Here is a 19,770-nt window from a genome sequence, read left to right as displayed (position 1 = left end):
AGCACAAGCCATTCCTGTCTCTAAAGCTGTCCCCTAGTGTTCACAGGATATTAGGGGTTGGCAGGGACGCAGGGAGATCACCGAGTCCAACCTCCCTGCCAGAGTACAGCCATACAATCGAGCTCAGGTCAGAGAGGAATGCATCCAGACAGGCCTTGAAGGTCTCCAGAGAAGGAGTCTCTACAACCTCTCTGGGGAGCCTGTTCTAGTGCTCTGTGACCCTTACAGTAAAGAAGTTTCCCCTTGTGTTGAGGCAGAACCTCTTGTGCTGCAACTTAGATCCAGTGCTCCTTGTCCTATCACAGGGAGCAAGTGAGCAGAGCCTGATCCCCCAACCAGCTTTCAGATGCTTATAAATTATCTCTCAGCCTTCTCTTCTCCAGACTAAATAATCCCAAGACCCTCAGCCTCTCCTCATAAGTCATGCCCTGCAGTCCTTTAATCATCCTCATAGCTCTCTGCTGGACCCTCTCCAGCAGATCCCCCTCCTTCTTAAACTGGGGAGCCCAAAACTGAACATAGTATTCAAGATGAGGTCTCACCAGGGCAGAGCAGAGAGGAAGGAGAACCTCCCTTCATCTGCTGGACACACTCTTCCTAATACACCCCAAGATCCCACTTGCCATCTTGGCCACAAGGGCACATTGCTGTGCCATGGTTAATTTGTTATCCACCAGCACTCCCAGGTCCCTCTCCACAGGGCTGCTCTCCAGCAGATCACCTCCCAGCCTGTACTGGTGCAGTTTATCATTCCTTTCCAGGTGCAGGACTCTGCACTTGTCCTTGTTGAACCTCATCTGGTTCCTCTGTGCCCAGCTGTCCTGTCTGTCCAGGTATCACTGGATGGCCACACAGCCTTCAGCTGTATCAGCCAAGCCTCCCAGTTTGGTGTCAGTGTTGCTTGTGAAGTAGCTGCCCTCATGCTTTTCAGTTAAACAGGACTGTCTGTGCCATGCTCCCAGCCCTCCCAAGGTGCACATGCTGCATCCTCAGACACAAGGACTACTGTCTACAACTACCTGAAGGGACATTGTGGCCAGGTGGGGGATAGCCTCTTCTCCTAGACAAGCAGCAGTGGAGCAGGGGGACACGGTCTCAGGTTGTGCCGGGGGAAGTGTAGGCTGGATGTTGGGAGGAAGTTCTTCACAGAGAGAGTGATTGGCATTGGAATGGGCTGCCCAGGGAGGTTCCAGCTCTAACTCCCTGCCATAGGCAAGGACACCTCCCACTAGAACAGGTTGCTCAAGGTCTCATCCAACCTGACCTTAAACATCTCCAGGCTCCAACAGTTCCAAGTCCCTCATATGCTGGGGGCTCCAGATGGGGAGTGCTCCAGATAGGGAGTACTCCAGGTGGGGTCTGAGGAGAGCAGAGCCAAGGGGCAGAATCCCCTCCCTTGCCCTGCTGGCCACACTGCTCTTGCTGCAGCCCAGCACAGGGCCACTGTTGCTGCTGTTCAACTGTTTGTTTATATACAATCATCATAAGTGAGCAGAAAGAAGCAGCTAAACAGAGAAGAGTTCAACCTAAGACAAGAAGCCCAACCAGCACCCGTGGGTCACATTAAGAGTAATCATTGAGCTAGTCCTATCGACCCGGGGGGCCACCAGGCCCCCCGGCCTTTGAAATCCCACTCCCAATCACCCAGTGTGCACCATGGGGACTCACCAGTGACGACAGGAGGAGGATCCCTCTGCCCAGTTGGGCAAACTTGAGGTTCAGAGCTGCACGGCACCAATTAAAAAGGGGAGTGGGCAGGGAGGGCAAAGTGGTCACACCTGGGGTGGGAGGAGACTCCAACAGCACCCAGGTGCTCTGAGTTAGGGGAAAAGGGGGAAATGTGGTGTCAGGTGGAAGAGGGCCAGAGGTCATAGAATCAACCAAGCTGGAAGAGACCTCCATGAGCACCCAGTCCAATCTAGCACCCAGCCCTAGCCAGTCAACTAGACCGTGGCACTAAGTGGAAAATAGGGTGGAAAAGGGGAGGTGGTGCTGAAAGGAGGGAGATGGAAAGAGGAAGATGGGGAAAAGGAAGGAGATGGAGAGGAAAGGAGGGAGATGGAAGGAAAGAGGAAGATTAAAGGAAGGAGATGGAAAGAAAAGGAGGAAGATAGGGGGAAATGGATGGAGAGGAAAGGATGGAGATGGGGGAGAAGTGAGGTAAAAAAATAACAAAAACAAAACTGGACTGTAATTTAAAAAAAAAAGGTGGTCCTGGTCTGGCAGGGAGGTTGGGCTGGATGATCTTTTGAGGTCTATTCCAGCCCCTAACATTCTGTGTGTGATTCTGTGTGACTCTTTCCTTCTTTATGGCTTCTTTTTTTTTGGCACTGCTGGGTGCTGCTGTGGCTGGGATCAGTGCTTTCTGCACTGATCTCACAGTATTTGCATCACTACCTAACACACAGTAACTGAGAGCAGTGTTTCCAAGAAATACTTCACAACAGTCTTCTCTTCCCAAAATACCAGTGGTTGGCATGTTACAGAAAAGGGGACAATAGACCTAAGGCTCTATGTGTAAAGAAGACATAGCAGCCCCATGCCAGTTTGCCAGAAGCCCTGTGTGGTTCTAGATTCCCTCAGTGACCGCCTTCAGTTACTTCACCCACCCACAAGGAGTGGTGCAAGAAACAAGAAATTATCTAAGCAGCACAGACAGAAAAGCAGCCAGACTCAGAGTAAAGGCATGGCTGAAACCCCAACAGGCACTGCTCTCTCCTCAGGAAAAGGAGCTGTTGCTGACTCCCTTTGCCTGCTGAGCTGCAGAGCAGGGCAGGATCTGGCAGTAAGTGAGCTATAATCACTAGCAGGAGGAGAACAAGTTGGGCATCATGCCCGTGTGAGCAGCTAATGGTGAAAAGTAAAGTATGTTGGAAGGAGCCGTCTGAGATGGTTTCATCACCCTGTTTGCAGAATTAGGAAACATGGAGCCTGGCTCAGAGATGAAACAAGGAGGAATTTCAGGACACAGAGTACCAGTTCAAGGCTCCTCCACTGTCCTTACGGCTTGCTCCTCTTCCTTCCAATGTGGAACACCCCTAGCGCCAACACCTGAAGCAAATGGTGTTTTCACAGCCCACGTTTCACCAAAACTCTTCATCTGTGGTGCTTTCTGCCCCCTCCCCCGCCCCTTTCTTTTTTTAATCACTTATCGTCTCTGCTCTTCAGCAGTGATTGCTTACTCCTGCTGAGCACTGAGGACTCTTGCTTAGAACAAAAGCTGCAATCACCAGCAAAGTCTTTGCAATTTATGGTAATAGAGGGAGGAACTTATAAATGCACACAACATCCACCGCCTCTCAACGCCACAAAAGCACTTTCTAGGACGGCAAGCCACCCTATGCCCAAACCAACTCAGGACCTACCCAAGAATTTAAAGATAGCTAAACTTGGCTGGGAAAGCAGGCTTGGATTAACACTGGAAGAGCCACAGCCCTCCTTTCACATCTCAGACAAGTCCTCTGCTCATGCTGCCTGCTTCCAATCTTCACTTGAGGTGTCACAGATGGCCTCATACTGCTTATATCCTTCTGAGAATTGTGTGTGTTCCAGTAGCCAGGGTGGATTAATAGATGGGACTGATCCATAGGCTGAACACAGCTCTCCCCCCAAGACTACAGTGGTAGTAGCACACCTGCTTTTCCTCACTCACATGGGCAGCAGACGAGGACAAACAAATCTCCTAAATGGTGTGCCATCACCTCTCACACGAGATGCAGCCCCTTTCACACTGGTATTAGAACCACAAGCAGTGACAACACTCGAGGCCTATGCTGGGCATACAAAGGTTGGCACTACCCCTGTGGATAAAGACCTTCTGCATACCAGGCATGGGCAGATCAGAAAGTCTACACTTGCATGTGTGCCAAGAACACTGGTGTGATGGTTTGGGTGTACCCCACCCCCCCACACTTTAGAAGCCACCCAGACTAGTCTCAGCTGGCTCTGGGAATATAAATGAAGCTATTTATTTACAGCTAGCACAATATACAAGCAGATAGTTACAGTATATACAGTTATAGACAGAAACATACAAGGTAAAAGGCAATACAGAAACACAACAGCCCTGCCAGAAATCTGAGTCCCCAGGAGGGGCTCTCAACCACCCCTGTACCTTCCCCCTGCCCCTCTCAACCTTACCCCAGTCCTAAGGAAGAATGGAGGTTCAGCCAAGAGGTTAAGAAGAAAAGGTGAGTGGAAGGTGAGGTTAGGGAGATGCAGCTCAGTCAGAAGCCCAAGGCAGAGTGCCACAAAATGGTGAGAGTGTTATCTAATGTTTTCCTTCTTCAGCAAGACTCTGGGGGGAGTAGACATCACCACTGTTTTCCTTTCACAGCCTATGATCTAGTTTTTCTCACCAAAACATTCTACTCTGCTTCAAACTAGCACAACTGGCCAAAAGTAGTTTAGATGGAGTTTATTAACACAGCACCACCAGCTCCTCTGAACCGAGATAAAATATACAGAGATGATCAGCAAAATGAAAGATCCCACAGGCAGTAAAATCCACTCAGACTCTTCCTCACTCTGCCTGATGGTGCAGAGAGAAAACACTATGATTCACATCGCGCTGATTTGCTGTTGAGAGACCTCAGAGCTTACAGTAGGTCTCACTGATTTAATGCAGCAGCACCAAACAATTTCCCAGCGGCCTTGTCTAAGAGTTTGCTTGGATACAGTGATCAGCATTTTGAATAATTTGCTTTAGCTATATTTTACCTTGTGTCAACTCACAAATCTTACTTGCATTGTGCAGCTACTCCTTTGGTGAGCTCTCAGAGTACGGCAGGAATCAAAGCAGATACCGAGATACAGTTCTGGAGAACCATTATTCAATTACAGCAGATCCATTTCAGAGTAGTCCAGGACCACCTAGAGAGAGAAAGTGTTGCCAGTCACAGCCATCCCCATGCAGAGCTGAAGAGGGATGCACTACAGCAGGAACAGTGTTGCCGGTAGGACACGGGAGGTTATTCTTCCCCTGTACTCACCAGTCAGGCCACACCTTGAGTACTGTACTGTGTCCAGTTCTGGGCCTCTCAATTCAAGAGAGATGTTGAGGTGCTGGAACGTGTCCAGGGAAGGGTGACAAAGCTGGTGAGGGGCCTGGAGCACAGCCCTGTGAGGAGAGGCTGAGGGAGCTGGGGGTGTTTAGCTTGGAGAAGAGGAGGCTCAGGGGTGACCTCATTGCTGTCTACAACTCCCTGAAGGGAGGTTGTAGCCAGGTGGGGGTTGGGCTATTTTGCCAGGCAACCAGCAACAAAACAAGAGGACACAATCTCAAGTTGTGCCAGGGGAGATCTAGGCTGGATGTTAGGAGGAAGTTGGTGGCAGAGAGAGTGATTGGCATTGGAATGGGCTGCCCAGGGAGGCGGTGGAGTCACCATCCCTGGAGGTGTTGAAGAAAAGCTTGGCTGAGGCACTTAGTGCCATGGTCTGGTTGACTGGACAGGGCTGTTTGATAGGTTGGACTGGATGATCTTGGAGGTCTCTTCCACCCTGGTTGATTCTACAATTTGCACTAGAGGTGTTGTCACTGCTCAAGCTCCCTCTTCATATGTTTTGAAAGCAGCAGACTAGGTAACTCCGCTGTGCTGGTTAATTAGGCAAGGCAGCAAGCTGTGTTTGACAGAGTAAGAAGTGGCTTTGGGCATGGTTCTACAATATCACAAACTGTTGTCACCCCAGAGCACTTTTCTCCCTTTCCTTCACTACTGCTAACACCTCTGGAGACTGTTGCTAATGGCACAGACCCCACAACTGATGTAAAAGAGCAAAGCTCTTACTGCTTGATGCGAAGTCACAGGAACTGCACCAATTTACAGCAACTGTGAATAGCTGTCATAGATATTTTCACATCATCTTCCTATTAGCTGGTTGCATTTTTAGGAACTTGAGATCCCTCACAGCCAACACGCATCTGCTTAGGGCACAGATCATGCTCTTCTCAGGGGACTTCAAATCAAAAATGTTTGTCCAAAACCCATATATGCTCAAAGGTACTTAATGAGGACCACAATTAGCATCTCTGCAGTAATGGCAGACTTAGGAGATCCTCATCAAAAAGGAAGCCAGGAATCAAAGAACGCTTGCCAGTCACACTAACTGCTAAACCATTTCAGCATGGATGGCTGCACCAGCCATGAATGCTTCCTCCCACTTGTGCAACTGCTCTGCAGTAAGGTGCTACACAAGACCAGCTGGAGCTGTGCAACCAGCACTTTGGCCTGGTTTTTGTCAGGGTTATAAAACATCAGAGTTGAAAAATGAGTATGGGGTTTGTTGGGTGTTTTTTCTCCTCCACAAACCTCACAGATTCTTCTTTAGGAAAAAATAACAGCTATGGATGGAGGGCAGGAAACCTCTGCACCAAGCCAGAAACCTATCCACCTGCCCATGGGTGGAGAACACTGCCACCCATGAACCAGCACAGGAGCAGATGGCATCTCATGAGTGCAGGCAGAAATCACTTCTCAACCTGATAAAAAGAAGAGACATGTCAGAAACAGCAGTATGCCCAAAATCTACCATTTCAAGCACAGCTGTGAGCTCAGTTGAGTTTCCAGAAATGTGAATAGTATCCTTGGTCCTTTCCTATGCTCACTGCCTGCTGCACAGTCCAACACACACCACTGCAAAGTAATATTCCTTAATCTTAATGCAGCTTGGTTTTTTTCCTTAACATCAAACTACAGACCTTAAAAAACACTCTAAACTCTGTTTTTACTCAAGCATAACAAAGACACCTTACAATCTCCTCTTCCTTACCTGGCCAGGTCTCCTACCTCTGTTAATATCCTCCATGGACTGCTCAGTCTACAAATGATGAAAATAGTGTAGGATGTGCAATGAAACAGGAGGAGTCTGGAATTCTTGTGTGGAAAATGGACAACACTGCCCAACTTTTGCTGCTGCCAAGATGTAACTTTTGTCCCTCTTAGTCTAGCCTCAGCTTATAAATACTTTCTAAGTTTCCCACAGAAGTGCACTGAAAGAAAAACTACTGTAAACAGTGTTGGTGCTGTTTCTTTTCATTGCTGTGTAAGAAAGTGCTCTTGTTGCGATTTGCCAATAGAAATGGGTAACACAATGCCAGGTCAGGGTCTAGCATAATGCCAATCAATGCCAATCCATACAAGAACAAACACAGCATTCATACTAGAAGGTATAAAATCCTGTGCTCCTGGAGTCACCTGGCAAGGCAGGAATTGCATTTTGCATTTTCATGTGCTTCTTGCACTGCCATGAAAATGCACAACAGACCCAGAAGATAAAAACAGTGATGACGAAGGAACTTGCCAACCTCTTTTCTCATGTGCTTAACCTCTTTCACCAAACAACCCTCACTCACCAAGACCACTGCCACATACTGAGTAATATCATAAAATCAATCAGGTTGGAAGAGACCTCCAAGATCACCCAGTCCAACCTATCACCCAGCCCTGTTTAATCAACTAGACCACGGCACTAAGTGCCCCATCAAGTCTTTTTTTGAACACCATCAGGGAGAAAGACTCCACCACCTCCCTGGGCAGCCCTGTTCAATATCTTTACTGATGATCTGGACCACGAGATTGAGTCCAGTATCAGTAAGTTTGCAGATGACACCAAGCTAGGAGCAGGTGTGGATCTGTTGGAGGGTAGGAGAGCCCTGCAGAGGGACCTGGACAAGCTGGATGGGTGGGCAGAGGCCAATGGGATGAGATTTAACAAGACCCAGTGCAGGGTTCTGCACTTTGGCCACAACAACCCCAAGCAGCACTACAGGCTGGGGACAGAGTGGCTGAGAGCAGCCAGGAAGAAAGGGACCTGGGGGTACTGGTAGAGAGTAGCTGAAGATGAGCCAGCAGTGTGCCCAGGTGGCCAAGAGAGCCAATGGCATCCTGGCCTGGATCAGGAGCAGTGTGGCCAGTAGGACAAGGGAGGTTATTCTTCCCCTGTACTCAGCACTGGTCAGGCCACACCTTGAGTGCTGTGTCCAGTTCTGGGCTCCTCAATTCAAGAGAGATGTTGAGGTACTGGAACATGCCCAGAGAAGGGTGACAAAGCTGGTGAGGGGCCTGGAACACAGCCCTGTGAAGAGAGGCTGAGGGAGCTGGGGGTGTTTAGGCTGGAGAAGAGGAGGCTCAGGGGTGACCTCATTGCTGTCTACAACTACCTGAAGGGAGGCTGTAGCCAGGTGGGAGTTGGTCTCTTCTGCCAGGCACCTAGCAACAGAACAAGGGGGGACAGTCTCAAGTTGTGCCGGGGTAGGTACAGGCTGGATGTTAGGAGGACGTTGTTGCCAGAGAGAGTGATTTGCTATTAAAATGGTCTGCTCAGGGAGGTGGTGGAGTTGCTGTCCCTGGAGGTGTTAAAAAAAAACAAACTGCATGAGGCACTTAGTGCCATGGTCTAGTTGATTGGCTAGGGCTGGGTGCTAGGTTGGACTGGATGATCTTGGAGGTCTCTTCCAATCTGGTTGATTCTATGATTAAGACAAAGAATCAGAAAGGAGCTGGACAGCATCATAAAAGATGGGTTATGCAAGGAGTTTACTTTCTACTTACAGCAAATGAGTAGAAAAGCTTACCATGGCTCACATTGTGGTTGCATAAGGACGATGCTTTCACCAAACAGGTTTCATTTCCATGGCATTAACTGAATCAAATGCAAGGACTCAACACAAAAATGAGAAACAGAACATTTATTAGGCAAACTCTACATTAACTGTACAGATCTGTGACTGGAGTTTCAATGCAATCCAGTGAACATAAACAAGCAATCAGGATGGCAAGAACTTTTCCAAGGAACACATGTAACCCTCAAGACAAGGCTGCCTGGCACCATTTCCAAGTTGCTGTACTGAACACAGTGATTTTAAAGTAATGTCAGAGATGATTAAGACACTGAAAATGTACTCAGCACAGTGAAGAATCCCATTATTTTCCTTCTTTCTGACTTTTTCACTCCCACGGTACAAGAGTGTTAAAAGGCTGCATGGCAGACAAGCTGGATGCAACAGCTGTAGGGTTTTGCTTGTCAAGCAAAGTGACTTGCAGCAGAAGACATGCTTTATGCAACAAAACCAACAATGTACAGCTTGTGTGGGTTCAAATAAGATCTAAGAAAACAAATGTGGAAGCCTTGTAAGCTCCCTTTATTACAATCAGAATCCTGAGAAAAGCAAGATCCAAATTACTCCAACTGAATTTAGGCTCACTTACATACAACATAATTGTCCAGATACGTCAACAGTAGTAAACAGAGTTAATGCAGTGTTAATCTTTTTACATTTTCATGACTACCTATTAAAAACACCCCAGAAACTAGCATGTTCTAATCTGTTTACATTTCCTGAGCTTAGTTAAATCAAGGAGGAATGCAGATTATAAAAAACCCCAGTAAGTCACCAATAAATTAAAAACGTACACAACCACTACAGCTTCAGAAGCCCTACAACGCTCAGAGTATCCCAGACCCTGGCTTTCCCTCTAGGATTCCTGTACAGAAACCATGCCATTAACCTCACCAGCAATACTGAGACAGGGCTTTTTTACTTTCCTGCTCTTCAAGTGTCCTTCTAGCAGACTATCCAATAGCCTTTCTTAAGCAAGTCACATGAGAGCATTCAAAAACACAAAATCCTCTCCTTCCAGCGCAGGAAACAAATGTTCTCAGAAACGCAGCGTGTTACTGAAATTCAAATGTACCAGCAGCAGTTATTAGAGCAGACTCTCAGCTCCTGCACATAGCATCACTACACTGGCAGCAGCTTTGGCATCCTTTGGAGGAACAAACCAACGAAAACCTACAGGGAATATTGGAGGAGAGACTCTTAGCGATAAAGAATTCATCTTAGCGGTTTCCTTAAGAGCCAACAAAGCGCTCGACCTACATGAGTCACACACATGTTTATTTATGCATGTTTATTTCCTGCATAGAGAATAATGTGGGCCTTGGAACAAACCCCAAGCTTTGAGAAGACACCGAGAGTACGGGTATCTGGCATAGTGCTATTGGCAGTCGAATTCAAACCCAACTCAGCTTGCCTCAAAGGCTTGCAGAGCATCAACGTCAATAAAACAAAAGACTTTAAAAATAATGGTCTGTTTACAGCATCCCTTTTAAATTATGGTGCAGATAAAAGAGAGGTAGAAAGGCTTATACCCTCAAGATAATTTTTTTGTGCAGTATTTATAAATTATCAGGAAAAAAAATCTCTATTTTTTTGGTGAAAATGCCAGCTTTTCCCCTAGGGATTCTATGGAATTCTCTTTTTTTTCCCCACTGAAGTGCTGCAAACTAAGTAACTGTAAACTGGTTTAGAAAAGCTCTTCTTCCCATTAGCCTCTCTACATCTTTTTTGTTACCACATCTTGCTTTTAAGAAGTCATTGCAGAAATACTCCAATTCAGGGCTAAAAAATATCTAGCAGATAGAGCCCACCTAACAAACTACCTTTACCAGTCAAGTAACATTGTGCCTGCTCCTAAAAAAAGCACTTGCTCTTGTTCTACTTACATGATCCCTCTTATGCACACTACTGAGAGGGACAGAAGAAGCATGAAAAGTCCTATGGCCCTTCCCCACTTTGGCAATGAACACAGATACAAGCATCATCATCATCATCATCATCACTCTGGCTAGCAGTAGTTAGAGAGCTTCCCAAGGAAGCTTCTTTTCTTGCCACCAACCATCCTCCGCAGCAGGAGGATGGATGGTGCTTTAGAGATGAACGCTTATCAAACAGGGTAGGAAGGATGGGCTGACCAGGAGAGACAGCTTAACAGAAACCACAGTGCTAAGACAAAAACCCATCTTTCCCTGGTGTAAGACAAGCCTTGCAGCACTGCAGTTTCCACCGTTGTCACTAGACAAGGGAGAGAGAAGAAAATATCTTGGGTCCTGCAGCTACAGTCAGCTACAGCACAATCCAGAGAGCAGTGCGTTTCCCACCGAGCCAAGAGCCTTCGACTCGGCAAAGCCAGGGAAAGGCAAGTCAGAGGCAACAGGTGGGATGTGTCAATAGGGCTCCATCCTTGGCCCTACTCTCACAGCACTGTCACCACTGATGTGTCTGGAAGAGGGGGACTTGCCTGCTGACATTTTAGGGTGCACAGGGCTGGAACTTCAGCATTAGTCACATAGTAGTGACTGTCCAAGGGTAGGATTTTGAACCTTGAAAGTCAGACAACTGCACAGTGACCTTTACCCACAGAATGTTAAATTACATGAAATTCAACCAAAGCAGATGCTAGCTTATTTATTGAAAAGCTCAGCTTTGTCTTGGTTTGAGTTGGTTTGAGAGACAGGCAGCTCTAAGGAGAAGCTCTCTAACCCAATCAGGCAAGGGCAGCTCCACAGACATGTCCAGAGTGACTTCTCCTGCAGCAATACCAGCCACAACAAACCCTGGTTGTTCCTAGGGACAGTCAGCAAAGGCACCTGAGCACAGCACCATTGCCTGATTGCACTCCACACTTTCTGCCTCACTCAGGTCTTCTCTCTGCTTCCATATAAACCACATGAGACTTAAAACAGACAACGATTCTTCAGTGCCACCATTACCTTCTACTGTTGGTTCTTTTAAGAACTCTATGAATTGATCAGTATAAAGAAGTATTTACTTCACTCCAGAGAAACTGATACTGCCCTGCAAATATAGAACTTGTCATTTATTTTTGATAGGCTTGGGAAAGGAAGCTTGTATACAATAACAGGGTCACGTTTACAACACAGGTTGGAAATGTCTCTTTCTTTCAGTTGCAGCAGTAAGAAACAACTAATGCCACTGTATTCAAATAATCACCTGGCATGCTTCTCCTTTTTACCTGTCCTCCTATCTGTCCTTCAATCCACTCCCTTTCAACAGCATGCCTAAAAGCAGAGTCACATAAATAAGAGATGTGTTGCTTTCAGCCGCACATGCTTTATACATAGTCTATTTTACCTCTTCTCTTTTGTTCTCTGGAAACATTGCTCCCATTAATTTAATCCTCCAACTATTACCCACCAAAAAAAATAATTCAAGTACAAACCTATACTTTATTGCTGGGTTATGGGTCAATGTAAACTGACCAGAGTCAATGCCAAACTAAGATACACTTTACAAAAGTAAGGATTGTTCAATTACATTTGCTGACCACAGACAGCTGCTGTCACTATTTACACAGTTTGAAGACTGAAGATTTGCTGGGAGTAAGACACAGCACACGCCCTTTGGAAGTAGATGTAACTAATAGCCATCATCTTCATCCATATCACAGCCATAATCTGAAACACACAAAGACAAAGGCACATAAGAATCCAAATATCCCAGGCAGATAGAAGATACAACGAAAGTATTGCTGCTTCGAGGTTGTTTTCCTGCTGTGTAACTAGGTGGTAAGTTTTGCCTTAAGCAAGCATTTTCAAAACTCATCTATTTTCCCAGGGCTAAATAAAAAGTTCTTGCATGCACTTTCCTCAATGAAATAAAATTATCTGTGAGCAATATCTCTTCTCACTTGTCACTGGAGCCTCATACCTAGCACATGGAAAAGTGAAATACTTGCTTTAATTTAGAGGCTAGGGTGATCAAGCTTGATTGTCACAAGTAATTTGGAACATGGTGGCTGATAAGCAGCAGCACACATTTACAAGTAGGCACAGCTCTCACTAGACATAGCTACCAAGAAAAAAAATGCTTGTTTATATTATTAATGGATTTATAAGCTGAAACTGCAAGGGTTCAGAGATAGCTCAGACTTCCCACCAACATCAAAGGAGTCATGCCATGAATCCTGACCAGCTCATCTGGCTCAGATCTCCTGTATCTACTTACTCATAAAGGAACAACTTACAATTTTCCCCAGATTTTTGAATCCAGTTTAGTTTTCTTAAACAATGTGAAGTACAAAGAAGGTTCAATGTGTGTGTCAGAAGGCAGGTCTGCAGGCTTCTAATGCACCAATTTCTCTTCTGTGTGCTTCTGAATGCACCAAAACATATTTTCTGTTGTGCAGACAAATCTACAGATAACTATTACATATGAGCATTCAGGGAAGTTATCCATTATGTTCCAAATTCAATACAGTGCCAGCATTTCACCCAGCAGGCAACCAAATGCTTGGAAGAAGAATTAAGTGTAATCTATAATAGCTTGTGAAGAATGGATGAAGTCCAGCATCTGTGATTCTAGTAGTTAATCCAGGCAAACAGGTCTAAAACTGTGTCCAGTTCTGGGCTCCTTGATTCAGGAGAGATGTTGAGATGCTGGAATGTGCCCAGAGAGCAGCAACAAAGCTGGTGAGAGGCCTGGAGCACAGCCCTGTGAGGAGAGGCTGAGGGAGCTGGGGGTGTGGTGTGCAGCCTGGAGAAGAGGAGGCTCAGGGCTGACCTCATTGCTGTCTACAACTACCCGAAGGGAGGCTGTAGCCAGGTGGGGGTTGGTCTCTTCTGCCAGGCAAGCAGCAACAGAACAAGGGGACACAGTCTCAAGTTGTGCCAGGGAAGTATAGGCTGGATGTTAGGAGGAAGTTGTCGTCAGAGAGAGTGATTGGCATTGGAATGGGCTGCTAGGGGAGGTGGTGGAGTTGCTGTTCCTGGAGGTGTTGAAACAAAGCCTGGCTGAGGCACTCAGTGCCATGGTCTAGTTGATTGTCTAGGGCTGGGTGCTAGGTTGGCCTGGATGATCTTGGGCATCTCTTCCAACCTGGTTGATTCTATGGTTATTTGTCCTGCTGAGCAGCTCTGCACACACCTGTGTCTGAATTCTGGGAATGCTCCTTTTCTTTTCTTTGTTGTTTTTTTTTTCCTTAACCCTGGTTTTTCAGCTGTCATCCTGACAGGGAGTAGTGGAATGTTCTCAGAATGGTTTAAAAATAGCAACATTTACAAAAAAGAAAAGCTCAGTGACCTTCATTCTATTTTTGTGGGGTGTTTATTAATAAACATAGACTCACCCTCCCCTCCACGGGTGCCTTTTCTTGGGAACATTATTCTAATAATAAATGCAGGCAACAAACTGTTTTTCCTATGGTTCAGGGATTATTTTCCAGTGGAGAAATCAATTTAAAAGCAAGAGACAGTTTTGTGAAATGCATATATATCGTCCATGAAAGCTTAATTAATACTGGAAAGGATTTTGCAGTCAATAACATTTCAGTAGGAAATTTATTCCCATCTGATTTTTTTTTTGCAACTTGTAATTATGTTTTATAAATATTTTTTGTGTATTTTTCAAAGCTTAACTTCCAAGGGGGAAGTTTTTAATAAAGAATAAATAAAGGATGTGTCCAGCTAGGAAAAACCGCAGTGGAGAGGATCCTGCCTTTTCCTGACAGCAAAGAAACCTAATTAAACAAGTGGCTTTGCTGGGTAACCCAAATAAATGTGCACATATCTGTGTGCCATACATGCCCTATGCTAGCAATGTAGTTTCTCTGCTTGATGAAGAACTCTTTCCTTCTATGACTTTCCCCAGAAACGGAGTTTGGTGATTCATTCTGAGCTGGACAGCCATATCCCTAGGGCTCATGGACAATGTGGATGTCACTGCAGCCCCAGCTGAGGAGGCAGACAAGCTGTAATTGGGAGGCAATGAGCCCCAAGCACTGCTGATGGAAGGGTTATTGATCCTGCAGTGTCTCAGACACACCTTAATAAACCTAATTCTGAGAAAGCCTGGGGTCAGAGTGGCTGGAGAGCAGCCAAACAGAGAGGGATCTGCGGGTGCTGATAAATACCCACCTGAACATGAGCCAGCAGTGTGCCCAGGTGGCCAAGAGAGCCAGTGGCATCCTGGCCTGCATCAGGAATGGTGTGGCCAGCAGGAGCAGGGAGGTCATTCTGCCCCTGTACTCTGCACTGGTTAGACCACACCTTGAGTACTGTGTTCAGTTCTGGGCCCCCCAGTTTAGAAGGGACATTGAGATGCTTGAGCGTGTCCAGAGAAGGGCAACGAGGCTGGGGAGAGGCCTTGAGCACAGCCCTATGAGGAGAGGCTGAGGGAGCTGGGATTGGTTAGCCTGGAGAAGAGGAGGCTCAGGGGTGACCTTATTGCTGTCTACAACTACCTGAGGGGTGGTTGTGGCCAGGAGGAGGTTGCTCTCTTCTCCCAGGTGGCCAGCACCAGAACAAGAGGACACAGCCTCAGGCTGCGCCAGGGGAAATTTAGGCTGGAGGTGAGGAGAAAGTTCTTCACTGAGAGAGTCATTGGACACTGGAATGGGCTGCCCAGGGAGGTGGTGGAGTTGCCATCCCTGGGGCTGTTCAAGGTAGGATTGGACGTGGCACTTGGTGCCATGGTCTAGCCTTGAGCTCTGTGGTAAAGGGTTGGACTTGATGATCTATGAGGTCTCTTCCAACCCTGATGATACTGTGATACTGTGATATCAGTTTGAGAAGCTCTCTTAGCCTAAATCTTGAGATGCAGTTTTCTCAGGCATCTCTAAGGAGGCCAGGTTTTGGAGAAGGGTGACTCCAGGCTCTCCCACAGCAATGGACAATGCTGGAAAGGCAGAGAGAGCTCTGCACAGGATGAGCTGCCAGAGGCCAGGTTTTGGAGAAGGGTGACTCCAGGCTCTCCCACAGCAATGGACAATGCTGGAAAGGCAGAGAGAGCTCTGCACAGGATGAGCTGCCAGAGGCCAGGTTTTGGAGAAGGGTGACTCCAGGCTCTCCCACAGCAATGGACAGTGCTGGAAAGGCAGAGAGAGCTCTGCACAGGATGAGCTGCCAGAGGCCAGGTTTTGGAGAAGGGTGACTCCAGGCTCTCCCACAGCAATGGACAATGCTGGAAAGGCAGAGAGAGCTCTGCACAGGATGAGCTGCCGGAGGACAGGGAAAGGAGGGGCACTGTCTGTCCTCAGCCCAGCACCAATGAATCACACAGCAAGAGCAGAGATTAATTTAAACAACATCCCAGCTTACCGTTTCCTCCCATCAACTGCAAGGCACTCATGCAGTGATCATCATCATCTTCTATTTCTTCCTCTTCCACCTCTTCATCAGGATTATAAGCTACTGGGCCACTCTCCACTACCACAGCTGCTGGTTTTTCTATGTCAGGGGCTTCTGCTTGTGCATTTGGCAAGGTCACCTGCTAAAAAGAGAAGAGGACAGTAGAGCACTCCCTCTCTTCATTCAGTATTTGTACAAAATTTAGCACATTTCACATAGGGATGCCCACATCCAGTGCTAGAGGCTTACTCTTCCAGAGTACACAAAAGCTGCTCAGTGAAATGTTGCCCAAATGAAAGTCAGGCACAAACATCCACAGTTCTCACATAGTACAGAGACAGGTAACCAAAATATTCAAAGGACCCTTTTGCAAGCCACAAGGAAAACAGAAATCTGTGTGTGAAAGTTCCTCAGCAGAGCTCTGTGGGAAACCCTAAAACCTTTTCCTCATTGTGCTCAACTCACATCAGGCCTATTGCACAGTAACAACGTTACTGACACTTTAATGATAGCAAAAATGTACCTTCCCAATCAGAAAAAAAACCCAACAAGTATTAGTTTTGACATCTCTGGTTGCATTTCATTGGAGGCAGAAAGAGCTGTGGAGCAAATAGAGCTTTTTAGACAGCACTTAGTGTGATGGCAGAACTCTAGGTTTTTAATACACACCAGCACCTGTAACACTGCCTATGAAATCAATCAGAATAATGATCTCCAAATACTAATATGGGAATGGATCCCTGACAGGGCTTGTTCTGTACATGCACCTCCCCAGCTGCTGCAAGGTTACGCAGGACACAGCACAGAGGGAAAGGAAGGGCAACACCACAAGGAGACAGAGATGTATTTGGAGAAATTAATGCCGTTTTCGATACTCTAATGACAGCTCTGGGAATGGGACAGCAACCAGGAATGTGGTCTGCCCAGCACTGCCCAGGTTCTGCTCTCCCTGGAGTTCTCCTTTCATGGTGTGCTCAGTTTAGAATCATAGAATCAACCAGGTTGGAAGAGACCTCCAAGATCATCCAGTCCAACCTATCCCCCAGCCCTATGCAGTCAACTTGGGCTTCATCTATCTCCCCTGTCCAGCAAAGAAACATCACAGAGGCTTCACCTCCACCAGGTCTGTAAGGTGGCACTTTATACCTCTGTTCTGTACCTGGATTATTTAATGTTTTTACTCTACAGTCTGTGGCCCAGTAAGAAATCTTATCAATGACAACCTGGAGAACATTAAACATTGACCATTAACGCTACTTTGTCATGGTAGTAATTTTGAGAAGAGAATACTTAGTAACGCCTGTCACTACACAGCAGTTGTCAGCACTGAGAGTCATCTCTAGTCTGGGGCAGATGGAAAAGACTGTGACTGCTTCCTTGGGAAGGACAGTTGATTGGATGGTCTAGTTGATTGGATAGGTCTGGATGAGAGATTGAGCTGAATGATAGATTGGACTGGATGATCTTGGAGGTCTCTTCCAATCTGACTGATTCTATGATGATTCTATGACTCTATGACAATGGAGAGTTGCTCCTAACAATGAACGGTCCAAAGCAGACCAAGAAACCCAAACTCCACTGGTGCCTACCACAAGAAAAGCCTTACTGTGCTTTAGGTTTCAAATTACAGTACACAATTAGGTATTGCTGCATCTTCTCCAGTTCCATTGGCAGTAAGTTCTGATTCAGCATTGTAAAATATTGTTATTTACTTATAAAGGTATTTAGAATCATAGAATCAACATCTTGGAAGAGACCTCCAAGATCATCCAGGCCAACCTAGCACCCAGCTCCATCCAGTCAACCAGACCATGGCACTAAGTGCCTCAGCCAGGCTTTGCTTCAACACCTCCACGGACGGCGACTCCACCACCTCCCTGGGCAGCCCATTCCAATGCCAATCACTCTCTCTGCCAACAACTTCCTCCTAACATCCAGCCTAGACCTTCCCTGGCACAACTTGAGACTGTGTCCCCTTGTTCTGTTGCTGGTTGCTTGGCAGAAGAGACCAACCCCCACCTGGCTACAGCCTCCCTTCAGGTAGTTGTAGACAGCAATGAGGTCACCCCTGAGCCTCCTCTTCTCCAGGCTGCACACCCCCAGCTCCATCAGCCTCTCCTCACAGGGTTTGTGTTCAGACCAGTCACCAGCTTTGTCATACTTGTGATGCAGTAGCTTCCAGAATCTCCACAACTCCAGGTACTTGGTAAGTACACCATCAGAAAAAAAAACCCTGTCCCAGAAAGTTTCTAGTCTAATTATTCAAACATCAAAGCTGCTTCTGAACTTGTCATATACCATGACAGTCAACCTAAAGAACATGCCTGAATTTTTCAAAGTTACCTAAGGCTTTGCTCCAATAGCTCATTAACAGGGCAAAGGCACCCATTAATTTTCATATAAAATCAAGTATTTAGGTATTTAGAACACTCAAAGACAGGTTTTCATCATTTTTAATGCTCAAATTAATCACATTATTTAGAGGAACTTCTCTCCAGTTTATTTTCCATTTCTTACCACTTTTTTTTTTTTTTTGCCTCTGAAGTGATCAAATTGAATCACAGAATCATAGAATCAACCAGGTTGGAAGAGACCTCCAAGATCATCCACTCCAACCTAGCACTCAGACCTATCCAGTCATCTAGACCATGGCACTAGGTGCCTTATCCAGTCTTTTCTTGAAGACCTCTAGGGACGGTGCCTCCACCACCTCCCTGGGCAGCCCATTCCAATCCCAATCACTCTCTCTGGCAGCAACTTCCTCCTAACATCCAGCCTACACCTCCCCTGGCACAACTTGAGACTGTGTCCCCTTCTTCTATTGCTGGTTGCCTGGGAGAAGAGGCCACCCCCCACCTGGCTACAGCCTCCCTTCAGGTAGTTGTAGACAGTAATAAGATCACCCCTGAGCCTCCTCTTCTCCATTTATGTTTTTGGTATAAGCAGAAATAGACACAAGAGTTTGAGATGCATCAGCAGTGTAAGATATATCAAATTATATGCTCAAAAGTATCCATCTGCTCTGAAAAAAAAGTGGGTGAATATAAAGGAGCTACCATCGAGTCATTACATTTAAAAATTGCACCATGCTAATTAAAATGTGACCTTCTTCTAATTATCATGTCCACTTCCAGGCTGCTATACTTCTAAAAATGTGCAGAGTTTTCTAATGAGCATAGCATAAGAAGTGAAAATGTATTTCCCCAGGCAGGATACCAAACTGTTTCTGAAAATCAATGGGGTTTTAGACAGTTTAAAAATAAGTCAGTCAAACAATGCCTTTAAACAGAAACTTCCTGAATTCATTTCCACAAGTTCTGGACTAGAGTTTGGGCACACATTTTTTCTGTATGGATGGGCAGTTGTTAACTGGTTACTGTTAAGGTAATTGCTTCACTTTCAAATGGGTGTCAATGTCACAGGTGGATGAAGAAGGGCAAACACCTTTGCTGTGTTAGGAACAGACATAGTGGACAGTTGATTTGTAGCATGTACTTCTGCAGCTGTCTACAACCACCTGAAGGGAGGCTGTAGCCAGCTGGGGGTTGGGCTCTTCTCCCAGACAACCAGCAACAGAACAAGGGGACACAGTCTCAAGTTGTGCCAGGGAAGGTATAGGCTGGATATTAGAAGGAAGTTCTTCACAGAGAGAGTGATTGGCATTGGAATGGGCTGCCCAGGGAGGTGGTGGAGTCACTGTCCCTGGAGGTGTTCAAGAGAATACTGGATGAGACACTTAGTGCCATGGTCTAGTTGACTGGCTAGGGCTGGGTGCTAGGTTGGACTGGATGATCTTGGAGGTCTCTTCCAACCTGCTTGATTCTATGATTCTATGTAAAATGAGTG

General features: G+C 46.3%; 2 protein-coding genes across 14 annotated transcripts in view; both read right to left on the bottom strand.

Moving 5' to 3' along the window:
* LOC135184461 (uncharacterized) overlaps positions 1 to 1,722 on the bottom strand; it is a 34,483-nt gene extending 32,761 nt beyond the window's left edge. Inside the window, exon 1 of the mRNA XM_064160291.1 lies at positions 1,669 to 1,722. The gene's annotated coding sequence lies outside the window, so the exon portion shown is untranslated. The remainder of the gene's footprint in view (positions 1 to 1,668) is intronic.
* BRF1 (BRF1 RNA polymerase III transcription initiation factor subunit) overlaps positions 1 to 19,770 on the bottom strand; it is a 481,847-nt gene that overhangs the window by 222,059 nt on the left and 240,018 nt on the right. For 2 of the 13 annotated variants that reach the window (XM_064159323.1, XM_064159819.1), the window contains 2 exons: positions 15,895 to 16,066; positions 8,672 to 12,255 (listed from right to left, as the gene is read on the bottom strand). The exons of 10 other annotated variants lie outside the window; for them this stretch is intronic. In XM_064159323.1, the coding sequence (XP_064015393.1) occupies positions 12,218 to 12,255; positions 15,895 to 16,066 (210 nt within the window). In that variant the 3' untranslated portion in view covers positions 8,672 to 12,217. Of the gene's footprint in view, positions 1 to 8,671; positions 12,256 to 15,894; positions 16,067 to 19,770 lie in introns of those variants that run through there. One more of the 13 variants, XM_064159396.1, reaches the window with a different exon arrangement.

The sequence above is a fragment of the Pogoniulus pusillus genome, chromosome 1 (assembly GCF_015220805.1).
Source record: "Pogoniulus pusillus isolate bPogPus1 chromosome 1, bPogPus1.pri, whole genome shotgun sequence".
Classification (NCBI taxonomy): domain Eukaryota; kingdom Metazoa; phylum Chordata; class Aves; order Piciformes; family Lybiidae; genus Pogoniulus; species Pogoniulus pusillus.
This window is presented reverse-complemented; position numbering and strand designations above follow the sequence as displayed.